Below are 20254 nucleotides of genomic sequence, written 5' to 3'. Positions count from 1 at the left end.
TCCTCAGATCTACAGGGGAAAAAAAGCATTTGAAACTACACAAGAGACAAACATAAATAGAGGTAATTTGGGCATTGAGAAATTGCTGTCCATCACTATGTGCCAATTTTCTTCCACCTTGCTCAAACAGCTATGTACAATCTTGCCAATCAAGGATGTTAAAGACTAAAAATGCTTAATTTAGTCTTGACTGCCACTAAGATTAAATCCACTGGCTTATAGAAGGAAAACTGAAAGCAAGGAAAAAGGAAAGGGAAGAGGAAAGAAAGCTAGGAGGAGAATAAAGAGAATAGAATGAGAAGGAAAAAGGCTTCTCCCTCTATTTCTATGCTACCGCCACAGCTACCATTTGAAGTAGCACAAGTAACTATTATGTGTCCAGGACTATAATATTCACTCTGGGAGACAGAAAACAAGACAAGACTCTTCTCCTCAAGAATTCACAATTTGGTTAGGGAGATAATCTCCATGAATCAGTTGAGGGTGTTAAATTGTGAGGTCCTGCTGGAAAAGGAATTTAGAAAAGAAGAAATTAGTGTGAACAGAATAGGCAAAGAGACTTTCATGAAATATTAAAACATAAGTGGGCCTTGAGAATGAGTAGGGCTCAAAAAGCAGAGGGAAGACATTTAGAGAGAGAAACAAATAGGTAAAGCTCTGAAAATCTATAAAAAGATCAATAAGACAGGGAGAATTTAGTTGGGAAAAAAAAAAAAATTTTAGAATTATGCCATGTCTTCCAAAGGCCACAAACAGAAAGGATTCAGAATCAGTTAAAATAAGTAATAAAATATGGTATTTATATAAGCAGAGATTCTTAATGTTAACATGTTAGGGAATAGAATCGGTTCTACTCAATGCTTTTTTTTTTCAATGCCTCTAAGTAGTTGTAAAAACCTCATAATAAAGAATTGCTGAAGTTTATTAAAAACACACTGAAAGAGCTCACTATGAGTTACTTTGCTAGTAACATAATCTATGGCCTCAACTCAGATAAACATTTTTAAATATAATATACATACACTGCACATTTCTATATGTGTTCTTACCTCAGGTTCCTTGGGATTTGTGTAAAGCTGTTTAAGGAAAAATAAGCAGCATTTAATTTCTGAAACGGAAGATTATTCCTCACAGAATGCATGTTCTAGGTAAAGAATTCAGTTTGTGCTATATTCATTGAGTACTGAGAATTTTATATATATATACACACATATATATGTGTGTGTATATATACAGATATGTCTTAAGATATGTAGTTCAGACTAGAGATAGAATAAGCTCTTATTCTATAACACAGAGTCTTTAGAATAGTCTGTGAATACTGACTATAAGGAAATTGATAAACAGATATTTATGATTATTGTGACTGAGTTACAAATTCTAAATAATTTTTCGTGGTTTAAAATTTCTTAAATAAATCATATATCTGAAACTCTCAATAGCATCTCCTCATTTTCTTTCTGTTCTTACCTACATTCACCATGCTATACTCAGAAGTATCCAAAACTTCAAAAAAAGTCTACAAAACTTCAAAAATAAAAATTTCAAGTTTATAAAATAACTCAGATAAAATCCTGATAGCCAATAGATGAAGCAGATAGTATATCGTATATATTTTCCCATGCATTGTAATATACCAAAGATATATATATTTTGTGATCTTTTATAAAAACTTCTAATTCTTTATTCCAAAATGTCATAAGACAGATAAAGGAATTCAAGAGGGCAGAGGGAGAGTACTGTTTTAATGTTTTACTCATCAAACGACAACAAAGTATAGACAGAGTCTTGGTCCTTCAATATTTACTTACTGTAAGTACTGCCATATGTAGCTTCAAGAGAAAAGAAAACTATTGTTATTATATATTCCATACTTGCACCTAAGTTGTTATTTTCATTAAAGGCTAATTAAAATGGAATTTCAGAGAGGTTGCAAAAATTTGGGTAGGGAAAAAAATATATTATTCAGAAGACCAGAAAAAGGGATACTAATTATCCATTCATTCAAGTGAGTGCCTATTACATACCCAGGGTTCTGCTGGGGAGGGAGGGATACAAAAAAAGAAAATAACTATCCTTACTCTCTATAAGTTTTATTCTAGTTTGGGAGGCAAAAGATATACAAAATAATTTATTATTACTAAAAATTAAATATGCTACAAGTATTTCAAACAATTGTGCCTTTTGAAACTAATCTACTAAAGTAAAAAATGTAAAGTCTGATATAAATCTATAAAATCTGTGCCTTCCCTACATCTATCTCTTACTAGAAACAGATTCTCCCCGAAAAGTAATAGAATATATAGATATAGAGATAGAGACATAATAAAGCCTATGATAAATCTTAAAAAACTAGAATGCAAATGAGAAAATTTCAGGACCATAATTTCATATCAAATTATTCACCTATTTTGCCGAAAGGACTAAAACTTTAGTGACACTGTGTGGCTATTTTGATTACTGCATACAATTGATTTAAGACTACTTAGTGAACCTCTATTTTATATTATTTAATTAAAGTTCATTCATTCAAAAATAGTCATGGCCCCTGTTCTCAGGGAACATGCAGACCAGCAGAGAAGAAAACAATAAACAAAAAAATTACTAAATATGTGTTAATTGCTATGAAGAAGCAGTACAGGGCGCTTTAAAACATTAAACAGAGGGACAATCTAGGCTGGGGAGGAGGGCTATCAGGGAAGGCCTCCCTGAGGAAGTAAATATTTAGGCTGAGACCTAAAAGATAAATTGCAGTTAGCCAGGTTAAAGGTGTTGGGTAGGGAAAGAAATTTTCCAGGCAAAAAAGAACACTATATACAAAGGTAAAAGGCACTTTACATGCTCTAGAATCCTTATGCGGCTTGAACATGGTGAGCAACGGTGAGAATGATGCTTTGGAAAGGCAGATGGAGACTAGATCATACAGGCCTTGTAGATCATGTGATGGATTCTGAACTTTATTTTTAAAGCCATGGAATATTTTTAGGCTAAAGAATGACATGGTCAGACTCAAGTTTCTAAAAGAATGTAGTGTGAACAGTGGGTTGGAATGGTAGGAGATTGAGAATGGGAATAAGGAGACAATTAGGCTATATAGCCCCCCTTAAGACAGTACATAGTCTTGTTAACTATCCTGTAATCCAGTCCCCACCTTGTTATTTCTTCCTTACGCTTCCTCCTTAATCTTGAAAGCATAAAAGAAACTGCAAAACTGTTATTCTTCTAAGCATTTTAGATTTTGCTTCCTGGAAACTATCATTGGTTTATCTGAAATAAACTCTGATAAAATTTTTCTGTGGGTTTAGATGGTCTTATATCAACAAGTGGCAAAACTGGGATTCACTTAAGACTGTCTGATTCCAAAACTTGAGCTCGTAACTACATTGTACTGCTCCTCAATGATGGACACTCAGGAAGTGTTGCTAAATGAATAGATGAAGGAGAATGAATGAGCACTGTTCAGTATGCTGGTGATGACTTTCTCCCCTTCTCAACCTGTGCAAATACTAAGGGCCTTCAAAGCTCAAAAGCCATTTTCTCTCTCTCAAAGATCTTTCTTGCCCCTAACTAGATATAACCCTTCCTTTTCCATACTTCCATTGTATACAATCAGTATTTTTTCTTTGACATGCATTACTTTCTATTGGGCATTATGGTTCCTTATACTTGTCATAGAGGTGATAGTCAAAATATAATGTGAAAAAAATCAATATTTAACAGCCCAATAAGGCACAGGTAGTGACTAATCAGAAAGGATGTAAACTTAGCCAAGAAGCCCTCCTGGGGCCAGGTTGTTAACCCTTTAGTTGCTAGATTGTGGAATTGTCTGGGGAGATCCCAAAAGAGACAATGGTGGGGTAATGGGAAGGACATTGTGGGGTCATTTGGGGTCTCAGAGAAGCAGCTATTTACCATATCAATAGAGTATTTCAATATTTTAACAACAGATACAGGTGGGCCAATGTGTAACAGCTGATTATCAGCCATGCCTGTGAATATCATATATCTTCTGTCATGGTCTATAAGCTCTTTGAGTGCACAATCTTATATCTGTTCTATTTTTGTATCCCTCACTCCCCCAGGTCAGTGTTGAATAAATCATAAATAATAATTGTATCTCTCACTCCCCCAGGTCAGTGTTGAATAAATCATAAATAATAATTGTTCAGTGAAAAAGGAAATGTATGTGTACAACTAAATAATCCAATGTAAGGCTTATTTACCTGAAGATTTCTTAAAGGAATAGAAATTGAAAAGAAGTAAAAAGAAAATACAGATGGGGAAAGGGGGGAAGCAGTGACAAAAAGTTCATTTATATATATCTTATCTCTTCAACTAGGACTAGAGCCTCTAAGTTTTACACCCTTCATAGCTGTCTTGGGCAGTGAGAAAGATCCGATGCACTTAAAATTCAAGCTGCATTTCTAAAAAATTTGAGCCACAATACTAGCTATTTTAGGGGAACAGGTTATATACATGCACCATAGTTAACAAAGTAACCAGCACAGAATAAAAACAGATGATTCAAGATCAATTTTTCCTTTTATATCTGCCACTATTTTGACCATATTCAATGGACTGAATGCCAGATTCTTGTCTCCTCTTTCCCACATCCTGTGGATATCTCCCAGTGACTTCAGAGGAAATTCTGTGGTCAAAAAGATATGAGTATGTAAAAGAAAAAACGAGGGTTTCATTTCTAATTAATGTAAATGAAATATCAATGAGACAACAAAGACATAAAAAGAAAACTGGTCCATGAATGCAAATGTAGGCACTGGTATATCCTTAAAACACAACAACAAAATAAAGGCTAAACTATTTTTTTAAGAGATAAAAGATTAGTCTTTGATTCTAGTATAAATTTTAAAACATTCTTACGTATTTCTTTTCCAAAGCATCAAAACAACCTTGAATCCTGTCAAGAAATAAATGTTTGATGTCAACTAGATGCAAAGCCAAAACGAATTCCAAGTACAGAATTAATTTATGTTTTTTGTTTTGAAGTACATTAAATTGATAATCATTTACCTTTCCCATTTAATTAATTTTTTAAACTTCAAATATCATTTAACATGTTGATAGAACTTTATAAATAATAGATAAACAATTTTGAGGTAAAGAATCACCTTTTCTTTTCGGCTCCCATAATGTTTAGGACATTAACATGCACATGAGTAATCAGGTTTTGATTGATATTTTTCTTCCTTTATACAAGTCCATTCACTTCAAAAACAAAACTAAATCAGTACCTTAAAATAATATTGAATAATGGCTACAAATTTCTATGAAATTATTAAAAGAAAGAAAGAAAGTTTTAAGGAAATGTTACCAAATAAAGTATTATGGGTAATTTCAGCCACGAAATTATGGGTAATTTCAACTTTTATAAAATTTCAATTACTTACCATTTGATAATATGCAGTGACCCAGGACATTTTTTATCTTCTCGGAGGATTTTTAAACTGAGGTCTACAAAAATAGAAACATAGTCTATTTTCATCTACTAAATGACTGTGTACTAAAATTATCCATGCTAAATAACGGTATTCCTTTAACTATTTTCTTTATATAACTTAGTTTTATAGCTTATAAAAGCATTTTGAATCTCTAAATACCACCTTTAAAAATCCTACATTGATAATTAGCTTAGTTCCTATTTTGATTATAGTTTTGCAGTCTCTCCTTATACAGTGTAGTGAAGGGAAGCAGAATATGCTATCTCAGAATGTGCAATTTTAGCATATGGATTATCTGGTTCACAGCAACCAAGACCCAGCTGACTCAAGGAAAACTTTTACCTCTCCTTTAACTGACTAAAAAATTTAAATGTGGAGTATGGCCCAAAAAGAGAGCTATTACCAGAGATAACTTCTTATCTAAAAGACTTAACTGCACAAGGCAAACATCTGATTACCAAACACCTGTGTCTCTTATCTTCCTGTGAATTGCCCTCTTCCCCTTTGAATCCCCCAGGCCCTTATCCCATTCCTTAGCTCAGGATGGCATAAAAGCCTGAATTGCCTGAATGCCTTTGGCTTCAATTGTATGGGTCTCCTGTATGCGCAAAGTTAAATTTATTTTTCTTTTGTTAATGTTTCATGTCAACTTAATTACTAGAAAAACCCAAAGAACCTAGAAGGAAAAATTTTCCTTCCCAACAGTAGCACAATGACTTGGTTGCAAAATCAATTTGTGTCATTTCTTTGCTTTTGTTGAATTCTAGGTAATCATAAGGTAGTATTGAGACCATCACCATTTAACCAATTTAAAACATACACCTCAATCTCAAGTCACTTCTCTGATATTTCTCTTCTTCTCAGTAAAAAACAAAAATAAAAATTTTTACATGAATTATTCTTAAATATTAATTTCCATCTGAAATTCAACTACCTTACTGTAGTTAGGTTTGGACGATAAAGAGGCTCTGTAATAAATCTGAAAAGTCAAGTGACCAAAAGTAACCTCACAGGGTGATCTGATCATAAATTCCTAACTAGGCAGGTTATAGTAGGTAGTTTCCCCTCAGGCATATAACTGCGTTAGTAAAAGGTTTATTTTTACCTTAATCCAAGCCTTGTCCATTGTTCTTGCGTATTTAGGTTAACACACCTTTGAAATGCCAGAGTAATCCTCTTTTTCAGACCCCTAGGAGGCCTAACCATCCTCAAGAGTAGTTAATTATCCTGTAATCCAATCATAGAGATTTCCCTGCCTGGCTTTCTCCCACCTTCACGTAATCTTCCTTATATTTCCTCCGTAATTTCAAATGTATAAAAGAAACTGCAAAACTGTTATTCTCTGGAACATTTGAGATCTTGTTTCCCAGCATGTTGTCAGTTTGGCTCAGATAAACTCAATAATTCTCTACAGGTTTGGATGTTCTTATGTTGACATAGGGAAGAATAGAAAATCATATTAAAAGAGCTTGGGTTTTGATCAGTCCAAAATCAATCACTGATTCATGTACGACTTTGCACAAGTCATTTCACCTTTACATTTTCTCTTATCCTAAAATTGATGTCATCTCTACTTATATTGAAGGATATTAAAAGTATTCTATATTGGTATAACATTTAGAGACTACAAAAAAGAGTGACATAGGAGTATTGAGTATTTTTAAGTACTAACATTGAGTGGGAGACATATAACTTCCATTAAAAGTGTCACAAAAAATAAAGCTATAGGAATGGCATTACCCACCATGCCTAGGGTAGCAATTGGCACACAATAAGTGTTTAATTATGTTAAAGAAAAACCACGCCCAAAATGGCATCAATGTGTTAAAAGCCCATGATACAAACCCAGATTTAATACCTGATTTTACTGCAGTTTCAAACTCTCTCGGAAATGTAATGTTAATCAACCAGTATGAAATCCTCTGGTCAGGCACCAGTGATCTGCCACTGCAGGCCCTCTCCATCCCCCAACAGAAAGAAGAGGCAATGATAAAAACCTTTCCCATTCTCTTATCCCAAAGAAAATATGTCCTGGCCCAAGAGTAACCCATTCTTTTCTTTGTTAATAGTTTCCTTGTTCAACCCTTCTTCTTATAAAAAGCTTCCATTTTGTACAACCTTTCAGAGTGCCCTTCCAGTTGCTAGACGGAATGTTGCCCAATTCATAAATTACTTAATAAAGCCAATTAGATCTTCAAATTTACTAGGTTGAATTTTGCATTTTAATAATTAACTACCCAAAGCATGTCTTTTTCCAATTCTATGTTCTAAACAAAAGGAGAAACTGAAACTATGTGCTATATATAAACACATTCACTATTACAGATTTATATCCAATAAACCAAAAAAGGACATAATACAAACGAGGTTGTCATAATTGCAAATATCAAGTTTTTGTGTTTAAAGCCTACATGCATTTCACTGATGTTCATGTAGAGTCAAATGTTGTTTAAGAAAATTAAATTGGAATGAGGCCAAGGTATATCATTAAATATAGATGTGAGAAATTTAAAGTAAAGTTAAATTTTAAAAAATAACTTCTTACAAGGAAACTTGTAGCTCTCTATATTTTCCAAATGGTAGTTTCCAGTTTAGTGACAATTCAGCAAGTTTCTGAATTATTATTATAATCCAGATTTTTAAACAAATAATAAGATTTTGAAAAATTGAAGAGTCCTAGGTACATTTTTTTTTTTTAATACAAGAGGAGGAAAGGAACCAGAAACAGCTTGTAATATAAAGAAATGAGATCATAAGTTTATGGACATAAGAAACAAAAGGAAGGAAATTAGAAGACCTGGCAATTACGAAAAGACTTGAGCTGATAATAGAATAATAATTGTCTAAATATCCACGCTAATCAACAAATGAGTTTGGCCTGAGTATTCATTCTTTCCCAGCATATTTGCATATGTGTGTTAATATGTTTCACCTAGCTCCATTAAACTTCCTCAATGCCAAAGTATAATTCAAAGAACGAATTCAATTGAGATGAAAAATAGCACAAATCTACAGCACCCAAACAGATTTTGATCTGGCTGCTGCTTTTATACTTATAGTTTAGAAATACTGGGCTTGTTTACACAGATTTCTTTTCTCCTCAGTCTGTCATTTGATATCTAGCCAGGAACTAATGGTTCCTATAAGTAAAACCACTAAACGTGATGAAATCAAAATGGAAAATGAATTAGCAAATTGATCTTGAAGAACAGGCCCATGACTTTGAATGAGCATGTTCTGTGAGAGATTAAAGGTTTACTCTTGCCAAATACAGAAAAGGGCTACAACAGCCAAAGTAACCATTTAGTTAAACTTTACCATCCAAATGGCGTTCTCCATAAGAGCTCTCTGGAAACAGGCCCCTTAAATATGTTATGCATGAGATAGAAGTAGCAAAAAGTTTCTTCACCATTATCAGTGACTCATGCTCATTAGTAATTTGGGATGGGAAAACTGTTTCCTGGAAAAAAAACAAAGATGAAAACGATTAGTATTCTTTAACATAGTCAGTCCATCATGCCATTACCACAGACATGATGGAAAGATTTCTCAGGACTTCAAATCTGATACCTTTATAGGTAATCAAAAGGAAACAGGCTTTGAATATTGCTTAAATTAGGTTTCCACAGGTAAGGCAGAAAAGAAAGTTAGTTATCCAAGTAATTCAAGACTAATACAACTTATTTCAAAATAATCTATGGATCTGAGGCAAAACTGGAGTTTTACTATAATTATATAATCTCCTTTCCTTTACACACTTCTCAGAACCAACTGCAATCTGTCTTTTACCTCATCCATTCTATACTATCATTTCCAAAGCACATCCTATCATTGACCTCTTCTTGGTCCTAGTGCTATGTAACTTCTCTGCAGTGCTTGACACTTGGCTACACTCTCCCTCCTCTCTCTCAGCTACCATAATACTATTTTATTTTGGTTTTTCACCTATCCCTCCATATCTATCTCAATCTCTTTTATTTTTTCCAGTTTTTCTGCCTTTTAAATGTTGGTCTCAGCCCAGGATTCTGCCTTCAGTCTTTCTCTCTTTTCATAGCTCTTTTTTCTTGGATAATCTCATCTAGTCTCACTGCTTCAGCCACAGCCTATACAGAGACTTTGAGTACTCATTTCTGTTCTGAGCCCCACTTCCACATTTTTATTTTCTGGACATCTACACCTAGATCATTCTGTAGACCCTCAAACTCAGTTTATCGCTATTACTTATGACCAAAATCTGATCCCAAATTTCATCTCAGACAAATGAATTGGCATCACTCCAATCATTTAGGGTAGAAGCAGAGTCATCTTTGCTTTCTCTCTCTCTTTCATACCCATATCCAATCACTCACTTCTATGAATTCTCTCTAAAGAGTTCTCAAATCTGTTTTCTCCTTCTCCTTCTCACTGCCACTGTCTGGGCTCAGGACATATTCACTTCCCCCCTTTATTACTGCAATAGCCCCTGATCTCTCTGCCAACAGTTCCTTTCATTCAACCTATTCTTCATATTGCCATCAGTAACTTTAAAGAATACAAATCTTATCACAACACTTCCAATGTTCATACAGGATAGAGTCCAAGTACCTTAGTGGAGCATTTGAAAACTATCTAAATCTTATCCTTGCCTAGCTCTCCTGCCTCATTTCGCACCCCCTCCTCTCTACCCTTACTCCCTTATTCTCTCCTACCCTCTAGCCATGTGGAAATACCATCTACTGTTCTGCTTCTATGTATTTCCATACCTTTGTGCTTTGCTTAAGCTAGAGTTCTGCATAACATTGAGGTTCTATAAGATGTCAGATAGTGTTCCATAAAAAATATCAATGCTAATAATAGTTTCCTTCTAAAGTTTATGTATATATGTATCTATGTGTGTGTGACATATTAAACAATTTATACTGTTGTTCTCAAAAGACTGGACAGTTTTCCTTAAGAAATAGTGTGCCACATTAGGAATGTCATAAGAGTGACAGATACATGAATTTTACTTCAGTATGTAAGAAGTGTCTACCAACTAACAGTCATTTTGCATACAGAGTATTTGCTGATAGTTTGTTTTATATCTTGAGTTATTATTTCAACATGTTTGTCATATCATTTAATGTTTTTTGTGTACATATATTAACATAAAAATTAAAATATGATCATTTTTGTCAATTAATTAGTAATGAGATTGCTTTTTGCTGTCTTTTTTAATCTAAACACAAAATGTGTCTCATGAACTCCAGCTGGTGTTGTGTCAATAGAATATAATTTTAAAGTATTTTCCAAATATTAATAAATTAAACTATATTAAACTTAAGAACTTCTGTTCAGTAATACACTATTAAGAGCAAAGAATCAACTCAAGAGTAGGAGAAGATAGTTTAATACATATGTCTGCCAAAAGACTCATATCCAGGATTTATAAAGAACACCTAAAATTCACTAAGAAAAAGACAATGGAAAAGGAAAATGGGCAAAAGAATTGAACAGACCCTTCAGGAAAGAGAATATCCAAATGGCCAATAAACAATGAAAAAGTACTCAAACTTCTTCAGGGAAGTCCATATTAAAATCACAGTGAGGTAACACTACACACCCACCAAAATAGCTAAAACTTAAAAATTAAAAAATACCAAATGTTGACAAGGATATATAGGAGTGTAAATGAGTACAGCCTCTTTGGAAAATTGCTTAGTGGTCATCTACTAAAGCTAAATACACACCTATCCTATGACCCATATTCCACTCATTCGATAGATATGCATACATATGTTCACTAAAAGAACATTCATAATAGCATTATTCATAATAGTCCCAAACTGGAAACTACCCAAATGTCCATCAGCAAGAGAATGGATAAACAAATTATGGTATATTCCCACAATGGAATACTATTCAAGCAATGAGAATGAATGATCTACAACTATACTTAACAATATAGATGACTCTCACACATAAAGCTGAACAGCAACAAAAACAGATACAAATAAGTACTACTGTATGATTTGATTTAATTAAAGTACAAAAGAAAGTGAAACTAATCTATGCTGTTAGAAGTCACGACGGTAGGTCTTTGATTACCTTATTGAAATTCAGGGGTCTTTTACTCTACTGTACTGTTTCAACTGTTGAAGTTTTAATAATTCCGTTACTTAAATATGACTTTAGATGAAAGAGAACTCCTCAAAAGCATTTTTATATCTAGATCTCATTCTAGAATGTCTTTGGGACATTCTAGACATAATTTTGCTATATAAGCTTGCTTCTTCTTTAGTATACTATGTAGTGGCAATGAATTATCAGTTCACCTTTTTGTCAAACCAGATTATATTCAGTTGTTAAAAAGGTATATGATAAAATTACTACTCTTACATGTATGCTAGGAACTTTGGCCGGGGGGGCGGGGCGCGGGGGCGAGATTAATATGGATCTTAAAAACCAAGCAAAGAAATTTATGTTTTAATCTACAATCAATGGAAAGTCAGTAGGTTTGATCAGGTGAGAGAGTAAAACAATTGCTTTAAGAATATTACGCAGAAGTAGGAAAAATTGAAGCTGAAGGAATTAGGTGTGTGTGTGTGTGTATGTGTAAAATTTTAGAGAAAATTGCTCTTTGATTTTTGTACCCATAAATCTTGAGAAAGTAAGGTTCTTTTCAGTAATTGGTTAATAGCTGGCATGGCATACATATATAGTAACTTATTGAAAATATGCCAAAACTTAGAGGCAATACTTGAGTAATAATCATTTGTAAGATTAAATAACCTGAAAGTATAAAGACATTTACTTTAAATATAGAATCTAAAAGCCCATTTGTAGTCATGAATACCAATGGTTAGAAAAGCCTCTAGAGTTCTGTTACTTCTCTAGACTCCAGGGATTTTTTTCTCAGCTCAGCTGGTCTAATACTTTAAGGACTATTATTGTTGTTTTTATAAATGTCTAATACATGAAACTACTATGGCTTGATAATAAAAAACACTATGAAAAATTATTTTAACAAGATAGTGTGCTAATGGCATGAGATGTTTGACAGCTTAGCTGTCAAGTTATGTGACCTAAGGCAAGTTACTTTACTTCTCTGGGCTTCAGTTTCCTCCTTATTGCAAGGTTTAATTGAAATAATAATATAAAGCCCTGACACAGTGCCCAGCACATGGTAAGAGCTGAATAAATGTTAGCTTCTATAGTTATTATTATTGTTAAGTATTAAATAGCAAAATCGTACAGTCACTTAATATTTACTGGGAGAAGTAGCTCATGCAGTCTAAACTGCAAAGATTTGTTTATATCAAAAGTTTGATTTATTAACTTACAGTGAAAAATAACTACCAAGCTGATTACAATTCATATATCCAGATCAGCATTTCCACTTCCAGGAAAGAAGCACACTTAGAAAACCAAATGAGATCAAGAGCCTGCTTAGTGAGTATACCGAATTCGAGCCAGAAAGATGACTGCTTTCTCTCTGCCCAAATTCTCCTCAGCCTCAATCTTTCAAACTTCTGCTATAGCTTAATATTCCTTAAACAATAATTTTATTCACTCTCCTAATAAAACTTGCTGACTTCCATTGATTGCAGAATAAAGTATAAATTTCTTAGCCTGGCTTTTATGATCCATATTATTTTGTCCTCAAAGTTCCTATTCAATTTTATTTCCTGCTTCTGTTCAACCAGATGACACTCCATGCCACTAAAATTGGGTTCTTTGTTATTTTCTGAAACATGCAATGCTTATTTCTTATTCTGAGCCAAGGCATATGCTAGGTTTTTTTCATGGAATTCTCTCTCCTCTATCCAAACCATTTTCATTTTTCAAGGTCCACTTTAAGTCCCATCTCCTTCATGAGAAATATACCAACCATTTCAGTCTACAGAAAATCTCTAAATTCCTATAATTTGTATTGCTTTACTCTTTTTCAAATATATGTAATGTATATATGTGACTTTGTATGTTGACTTAACTCTTGCAAATCTTAATTTAACCAGATGATAAATTTGTGGAAGATGAAGATTCTTTTTTTATTCTTTCAGAGGATAACACAGTATTACATACATATTATGTAATATTGATCTTTCAATGAATAAATAAATGATTCATTAATGAATGTCATGGGACAAGATAAACTGGAGCAGGTAAACCCAGCAAGGTTGCCCAGCCTTGGCACATTTCCCCAGGGTCACAGCATCCAAGTTTTTCTCAGTGCTCTCTCCGTTGGTTCTTATAATTACATCATGTTGTACATTATAAGTTTCCTAATTGCTTTGGGAAGTGAATGTCTAACAAAGAACCATTCTCTTTAAACATCTTTTTTTTTATTCATTTTACCCTAGAAAATCTAAATATAGAAATATGAAACAAGCATCCAGTAAGTTATTTTGTAGGGATCTATTCTAATTTTCTGAACATCCTCAGTCCATTAGGCAGTTAAAATGTAGACATACTCTGTCAGAATATTATGTGCCAATTAACTGATAAAACTACTATTTTAAAAAAACACCAAAGATTGAAGTCATGATTCTGAACTAACTACATAGTAATTGATTTTCTTTAATTCTGAATAAATACCTTAGATGCCTTGTGAATTCTGATGGCGTGAGAGAGTTGAGCAGTGGCCATTATAGTAATATTCAGGATTCTTTAACAAGTCTAACCTGTAAAAAAAAAAAAATTTAATTAGAGATCTGCCTAACATAATTCTTATTGTGAATTTTCCAAAGAAAAACTATATATTAGCATCTGACTATATTCTTTGGTAAATTAGTTTAATAAACATTTTTATCTCCACTAACAATTTTCTATAAATTTGGCATAAAGTCTCTATATTAGTTTTTCCAACCACCCAATTAAAATTTAAGTTGACTACTTGTTCCCAAATACATTTGGAGAAAAAAATAAATTGAAAATCACCTAATGATTCAGTGATATGTTTTACTCATCCTTGTTATTCCCTCAGATTATAACAGTGCTTTATATGTAGCAGCGGCTCAAAAATATTTCTTGAATTAACTTCACGTTAATTGATTTTCAAAGTCAACTCAAAAGTTAATATTTATACTTTACACCTATTAGGATGGCTATTCAAAAAAAAAAAAGGGAAAATAACAAGCATTGGAGAGGATGTAGAGAAATTGGAACCCTGTACACTGCTGGTGGGAATGTAAAATGGTGCAGCTGCCGTGAAAACAGTATGGCAGTTCCTCAGAAAGTTAAACAATACTATATTATCCAGTAATTTCACTTCTAGGTATATACCCAAAAGTATTGAAAGCAAGGATTCAAACAGATTCTGTACATCAATGTTCACAGCAGTACTATTTACAATAGCCAAAAAGTGGAAACAACCTAAATGCCCTTGAGCAGTTGAATGGATTTTTTAAATATGGTATATATAATGGAAAATTATTCAGCTTTAAAAAGGAATGAAATTCTGATACATGCTGCAACATGAATAAAATTATGCTATGTGAAATAAGCCAGACACAAAAGGAAGAATACTACATGATTCCACTTATGAGGAAAATAGTCAAATTCATAGAGACAGAAAGTAAAATAAAGGTTACTAGGGGCTAAAGGGTGGAAAGAATAGGGAGTTAAATAGGTACATAGTTCTATTCAGCATAATGAAAATTTTCTAGAAATGTATAGTAGTAATGGTTGCACAACACTGTGAATGACCTTAGTGCCACTGAATTATACACTTGAGAATGGTAAATTTTATGTCATGTACATTTTGCCATAATAAAAAATATTAATGTTTAAAATAGTTTTCCTTTCCATTGCTTCGCTAGCATTAAAAAAAAAAAAAAGCGAATTTCCCTTTTTTTTTTCAAAGGCCTTAATTTAATTTAAATTGTGGCTTCTTTTCAAGGTTTTATAGAGTTACCAAAATATTTGTAAAATAATCCATTTAAAGACCTTCCATTCTGGATCACCCAGGATAGCCGGTGACCTATGTGTGGTCTAGATAAATGCAAGATTATGGAAGATTTTGTAAATAAAAGAGGGCAGAATTATTTGAGGCCACAAGGTGGTGACAGAGATTATACACAGTTAATATTCGACTTCTCTCAAATTACTTCTTCAGAGCAGCACTAGGGGACACTCTTTTACAATATTTTATATGAGACTGAAAACCACCCAATATTCCTTTGGTCCTTAAAGATTCTAAGGTATCTTTTATTGACTTCAGAGTATAATCTTCATTCCCAAGTATAACCTTCAAATCTAACTCATCACATCAATTGTCTCTCTTACAATTTCAAGAAATAAAATGGAAAAAAAACTACAAGAGTTTAATTTAAGCTCTAGTCCTGGGTCATTGAAACATGGTAAATTACCTCCTACTGGGGATAATTATTAGTCTTAGAGACAAAAATAAGAGGAATAATGATTTTTAAATAGCTTTCTATATATTTTTTTAAATTTTCTGTAATCATAAGACATTCTGATGGTATTTGTAGAGAATCAAGCCTTAATTGCTTCAGAAAGTAAATTAGAATATAATGCATTATGACATCCATATTTTTGGAATGTAGAGATAACCTGGATTGAATTGATATTATCACTGAAATCTCTAGATATCAAGGGCACTTGCTTTTGAGAAAGATTTTAAAATTAGTCACTATTAGTATTTGTTAAATGCTGAGGAATTAACATTTACAAAGTAAGTAAAGTTAAATTTTATACAGAGGAAAATAATAAGCAGTATAATCTAGTAGAAAGAGGCTTTGGAGTTAAAAAAAAAAAAAACCTGGTTTCAAATTCCGCTTAACAACCTAGTAACTTTATGACTTGGTCAAATTAATCTCTTTGTGCCTCAGTTTACTTTTTGTAAAACAGAGACATTAAATCCAACTTTTCAGACTCTCGCAGTGTTTATCCAGGCATGTGTTTATCTGGAAAGGTAACATAACATAGTGGTTAAAAGCACATGGACTCTTCTGGAGCCAAACTACCTAGGATCAAATCTCAGTCTGCAGTTCACTCACATCTTGGGCAAGTTGTGTGCCTCAGTTTCCTCATCTGTAAAATAAGGATAGTAATAGTACCTACTTTGCAAGGTTGTTGTCAGGACTAAATGAGTCATTATTTTTAAGACACTTGGAACACTGTCTGACACTCATTTCATTATATGTAACAAAGCACGTTTATTTTTAAAAATCTTATAATGTATTAGTAATCAAACTCCTGGTTTTCTTCTAGTCTCCCAGTTGTTCCTTTTCATTGTCTTCTTCAGACTTTTTCCCTGCCCATTTTTAGCTTTTGGTGTTCTTCAGGGTTCTGTCCTAGGAGCCCTTCTTTTTTTACTTCTAAATATATTCCCTGAATGTACATTCTTATTGTTTCAATTACTATTTCTATTCTAATGATTCTTATATGTATACCCCAAGCCCAGGTCTCTCTGGGGAGTTGCAGATTTATACCTCTGTCGATAACACAGTTCCACTTTGATGTTCCCAACACATCCAAATGTGAATTCTTTTTCCCCAAACCTATTTCTGTTCCCTAGCTTAGTGTACATCAACAAAACCTAGTTGCTCAGGCCTGAAAACTGTGACTGAATCCTGTCCCCTCGCCACCACCATCACCATTCCCATATCTGGTCTCCTGAATATTTCTTAAATGTCCACCCCTCACTTTATCCACATTGTCATCTCTGCTTTAGAGCGGATCAGCCTCTTATTTTGCCTAGACTGCTACAAGCACCAGTCTGCTTGTCACTGGTCTTACCTTTCTCCAGTCTGTTCTCTGTATTACAGTCAGAGTTTTCTTTTTAAATTATAAACTTAATTATGTAACTTCCCAGACTGAAATACTTCAATGGCTCCCCATTGCTTTTAGAATAAAATCCAAACTCCTTACCATGATTTCAAGATCTGGCTCATGCCTCCTTAGCCACATCTCTAATTATTTTCTTTGACACTTTTATGCATCAGCCATTCTTATCTACTTTAATTACCCTAAAATAGTATATTCTCTCCAGCTTTCAGGCTTTCTTAATATTCCTTCTACCTGAAACATCCTCCTCTGTTCCCATTTCCTACTTATCTCCTAGATTTGGCTTGGTATCATTTTCTCAAGTAATTATTTCCTAATTTGCCGCTACCACCAAGACTGGATTATAAACCCATTGTAATATATACTATCTCATGGTTCCATTTATGCATCCACCCCATCCTGTAGTGGGTTAATGTGAGGGCAAAGTTGTGTCTATCTAGCTCATTCTTTATTTTTTAAAGTTAAAAAAAAAGCTTTTAAAATTAAAAAAAAAAAAACAATTCAATGGGTTTTAGTATATTCACAAAGTTTGACAACCATTACTACTAATTCCAGAAGATTTTCGTTACTCCAAAAAGAAATCTCATGCCCATTAGCCATCACTCCTCATTCTCTGCCCACTTGATCCCTTACAACCACTAATCTACTTTTACCTCTCTGGATGCCTATTCTATACATTCTATGTGGATGGAATCATATAATATATGACCTTTTCTGCCTGGTTTAGCTCATTCTTGAATCTTCAGTACTATCACAGCACTAGAACAAAGGATCTAGATGCTCAATAAATATTTGCTAAGTCAACAGAGAAGTACTATGGGAATAAGGAAGAATTAAGGGTCTAGAAAAGAATTACAGAATTTTAGAGGTAGAAAGAACTTTAAATGTCATCTAGACTAAACATCTAATTCTCTAGATAAGGAAATCAAGGTCCAGAGAAGTCAACTGACTTACCCAGTATCAATCAACCATTTAGTGGCAGAACTGAGAATAAAATCCAAGATATTTTGACTCCTAATTTAAGGATTTTCCTAAAATGACTCCCCAAAATGAAATTCCCTTTTGCTTTCATTTCATCTAAAATGATGTATTACCATTTTACTAGTTTTACTAGTTTGAGATTGCTAGCTTATTTTTAAACATAGTAGTGACTCTTTCTGGAATTCTAGAATGAGCTTGCTTCAGGAAGGCAAAAAAAATCTAAGTAATTTTTTAAATAGCCAAACTTTTCCCTCTAACTATTCTCTTCCTACTGTTATTTGCCCTCTGAGCAGGTGTTTTGTGGAGGTCTCCTATTCAAATACAAACTGCTTAATTTTGAAAGCTCACAAGTTGACAGCCCAAGAAGGTATGACTCTACAGATGATGAACTCTTGGATAATAACTATATATTTTTTATCACCTTGTTCTGATGAATTATTTAAAAACCTAGGAGATACTTCATAACTATGGGTTTTAAGAACAGAACTCTAACTTTCCAATGTCTTTCACTGATATATTTGCTTGCATGTTGTATCCACAACCATCTGAAATTTCACAAGGCATCAATACTACTCACTCTTATGCTTTATATGTCCACTGTGTGACAAGGATTATGATCTTGAGAAAGAGACAAGATTTCTTATGGTTTCTCAGATAAAGACTCGCTCTGGACTTACCTCTTGATTTACATCTCAACTGCCCTAATAAAAATGGTGGCACAATTACTTACTACTTTACCTTTTTATTTGTCAATCCAAGTTTCAGATAAAGATAAACCAACTGTTGTTTAGTTTATGAAGGTCTAAACTACCTTTTTTTTTTTTTTTTTTTTTTGTGGTGGGAGGCATTCCAAGTGAAACAAAAACCAAAGTTTTATTATATTTACCCAAAGACAATAATAGTTGATTTCCTAACGCTCTCTGTCCATCTTTCCCAAACTTCCACAACAATTTTTTAAACAAGAAAATCTCCTTTCTATATCCAATATAGAAATATCCAATAGCTGGATTCTAAACAATATCCAATAAACAATATCCAATACATGATATGAAGGATGGCTTTACTCAAAGGAAGTACATGTCAACATAAATGAGTTCCACAACATAGAGTTGGAAGGGAGAGGAAACGTCCTCTACAACTAATCCAAGGAAAGTCAATTCAGTGGAGGAAGGAGTCTTTTTAACAAATGGTGTTGAAATAATGGGACATCTATAGGCAAAAACAAACAAAACCCTCAACCTAAATCTCATACTATATATAAATATTAATTCAAAATGAATCATGAATTTAAATGTAACATAAAACTATAAAGAAGAGGTAAGTGAAGTCCAGCAAGTGGATGTGGTTTGCCAAAGGTCACCCAGTAACTCAGAGGTTTCACAGTTTGCTTCCATAAATTATTACTGACCATTTTAACAAATCCCATTTGACCATGATCATTTCCCTACTCCACGCTCGCTCAGAGTAAGTGGTTTCCACTTTATTAATTGGGTATTTGTTCATGCTGTTTGGTTTTTAAAAAATCTTCTCCATGTATTTCAATTATTCATTCATTCAACATTTACTGGGCAACTACGAAGTGCCAGGCTTCGTGAAGGATTACGAAATGTAAAACACTGTTCACATTTCAAGAAATTTATGGTCCAATGGGAGAGAAATTAGATTATCATCCTAATTAGATGAAAAACTCCTTTAAGAGGGAGAACGTATTTTTTGCTCTCATTTTCACCAGCCAAGTACACGATGTACTGCACACATCGTCCAATGCTCTGCACACTCTAACATATTTTGGTGATTGGCTAATGTGGAGTTCCAAGACACTCTTTCCCCCGTACTGTTTGGGAAACTAAAGGCCATGGAGATTAAATGGCGAATGCTGAATAAAGGGAAAGAGGAGCTGAGGTCATTCGTGGGGACTCATTCCTACCTCTCACCTCTTGGTTTGTGCCAAGCACTGATTGTGGCAGAATACCTCAATGGCTGGAGAAAACCAGACCTAGCTAAAATAAACTCCGAAAGTTTCATGCCCTACTCCCTGCAAAATA

The 20254-nt window shown here is 33.5% G+C and overlaps 1 protein-coding gene across 1 annotated transcript in view; it reads right to left on the bottom strand.

Annotated features, from left to right (window-relative positions):
• Positions 1 to 16328, bottom strand: part of HORMAD2 (HORMA domain containing 2) — a 101170-nt gene extending 84842 nt beyond the window's left edge. The window contains exons 1-7 of the mRNA XM_039862013.1: positions 16201 to 16328; positions 14016 to 14101; positions 8778 to 8919; positions 5409 to 5472; positions 4882 to 4918; positions 1812 to 1832; positions 1050 to 1076 (exon numbers count right to left, since the gene is read on the bottom strand). Of these exons, the coding sequence (XP_039717947.1) occupies positions 1050 to 1076; positions 1812 to 1832; positions 4882 to 4918; positions 5409 to 5472; positions 8778 to 8919; positions 14016 to 14066 (342 nt within the window). The 5' untranslated portion in view covers positions 14067 to 14101; positions 16201 to 16328. The remainder of the gene's footprint in view (positions 1 to 1049; positions 1077 to 1811; positions 1833 to 4881; positions 4919 to 5408; positions 5473 to 8777; positions 8920 to 14015; positions 14102 to 16200) is intronic.
• Between the last annotated feature and the right edge of the window lie 3926 nt (positions 16329 to 20254).

The sequence above is a fragment of the Pteropus medius genome, unplaced genomic scaffold (genome assembly GCF_902729225.1).
Source record: "Pteropus medius unplaced genomic scaffold, Ma_sr-lr_union100, whole genome shotgun sequence".
Classification (NCBI taxonomy): Eukaryota; Metazoa; Chordata; class Mammalia; order Chiroptera; family Pteropodidae; genus Pteropus; species Pteropus medius.
Note: the sequence above shows the minus strand (reverse complement) of the source record. Positions and strands in the feature narration are given on the sequence as shown.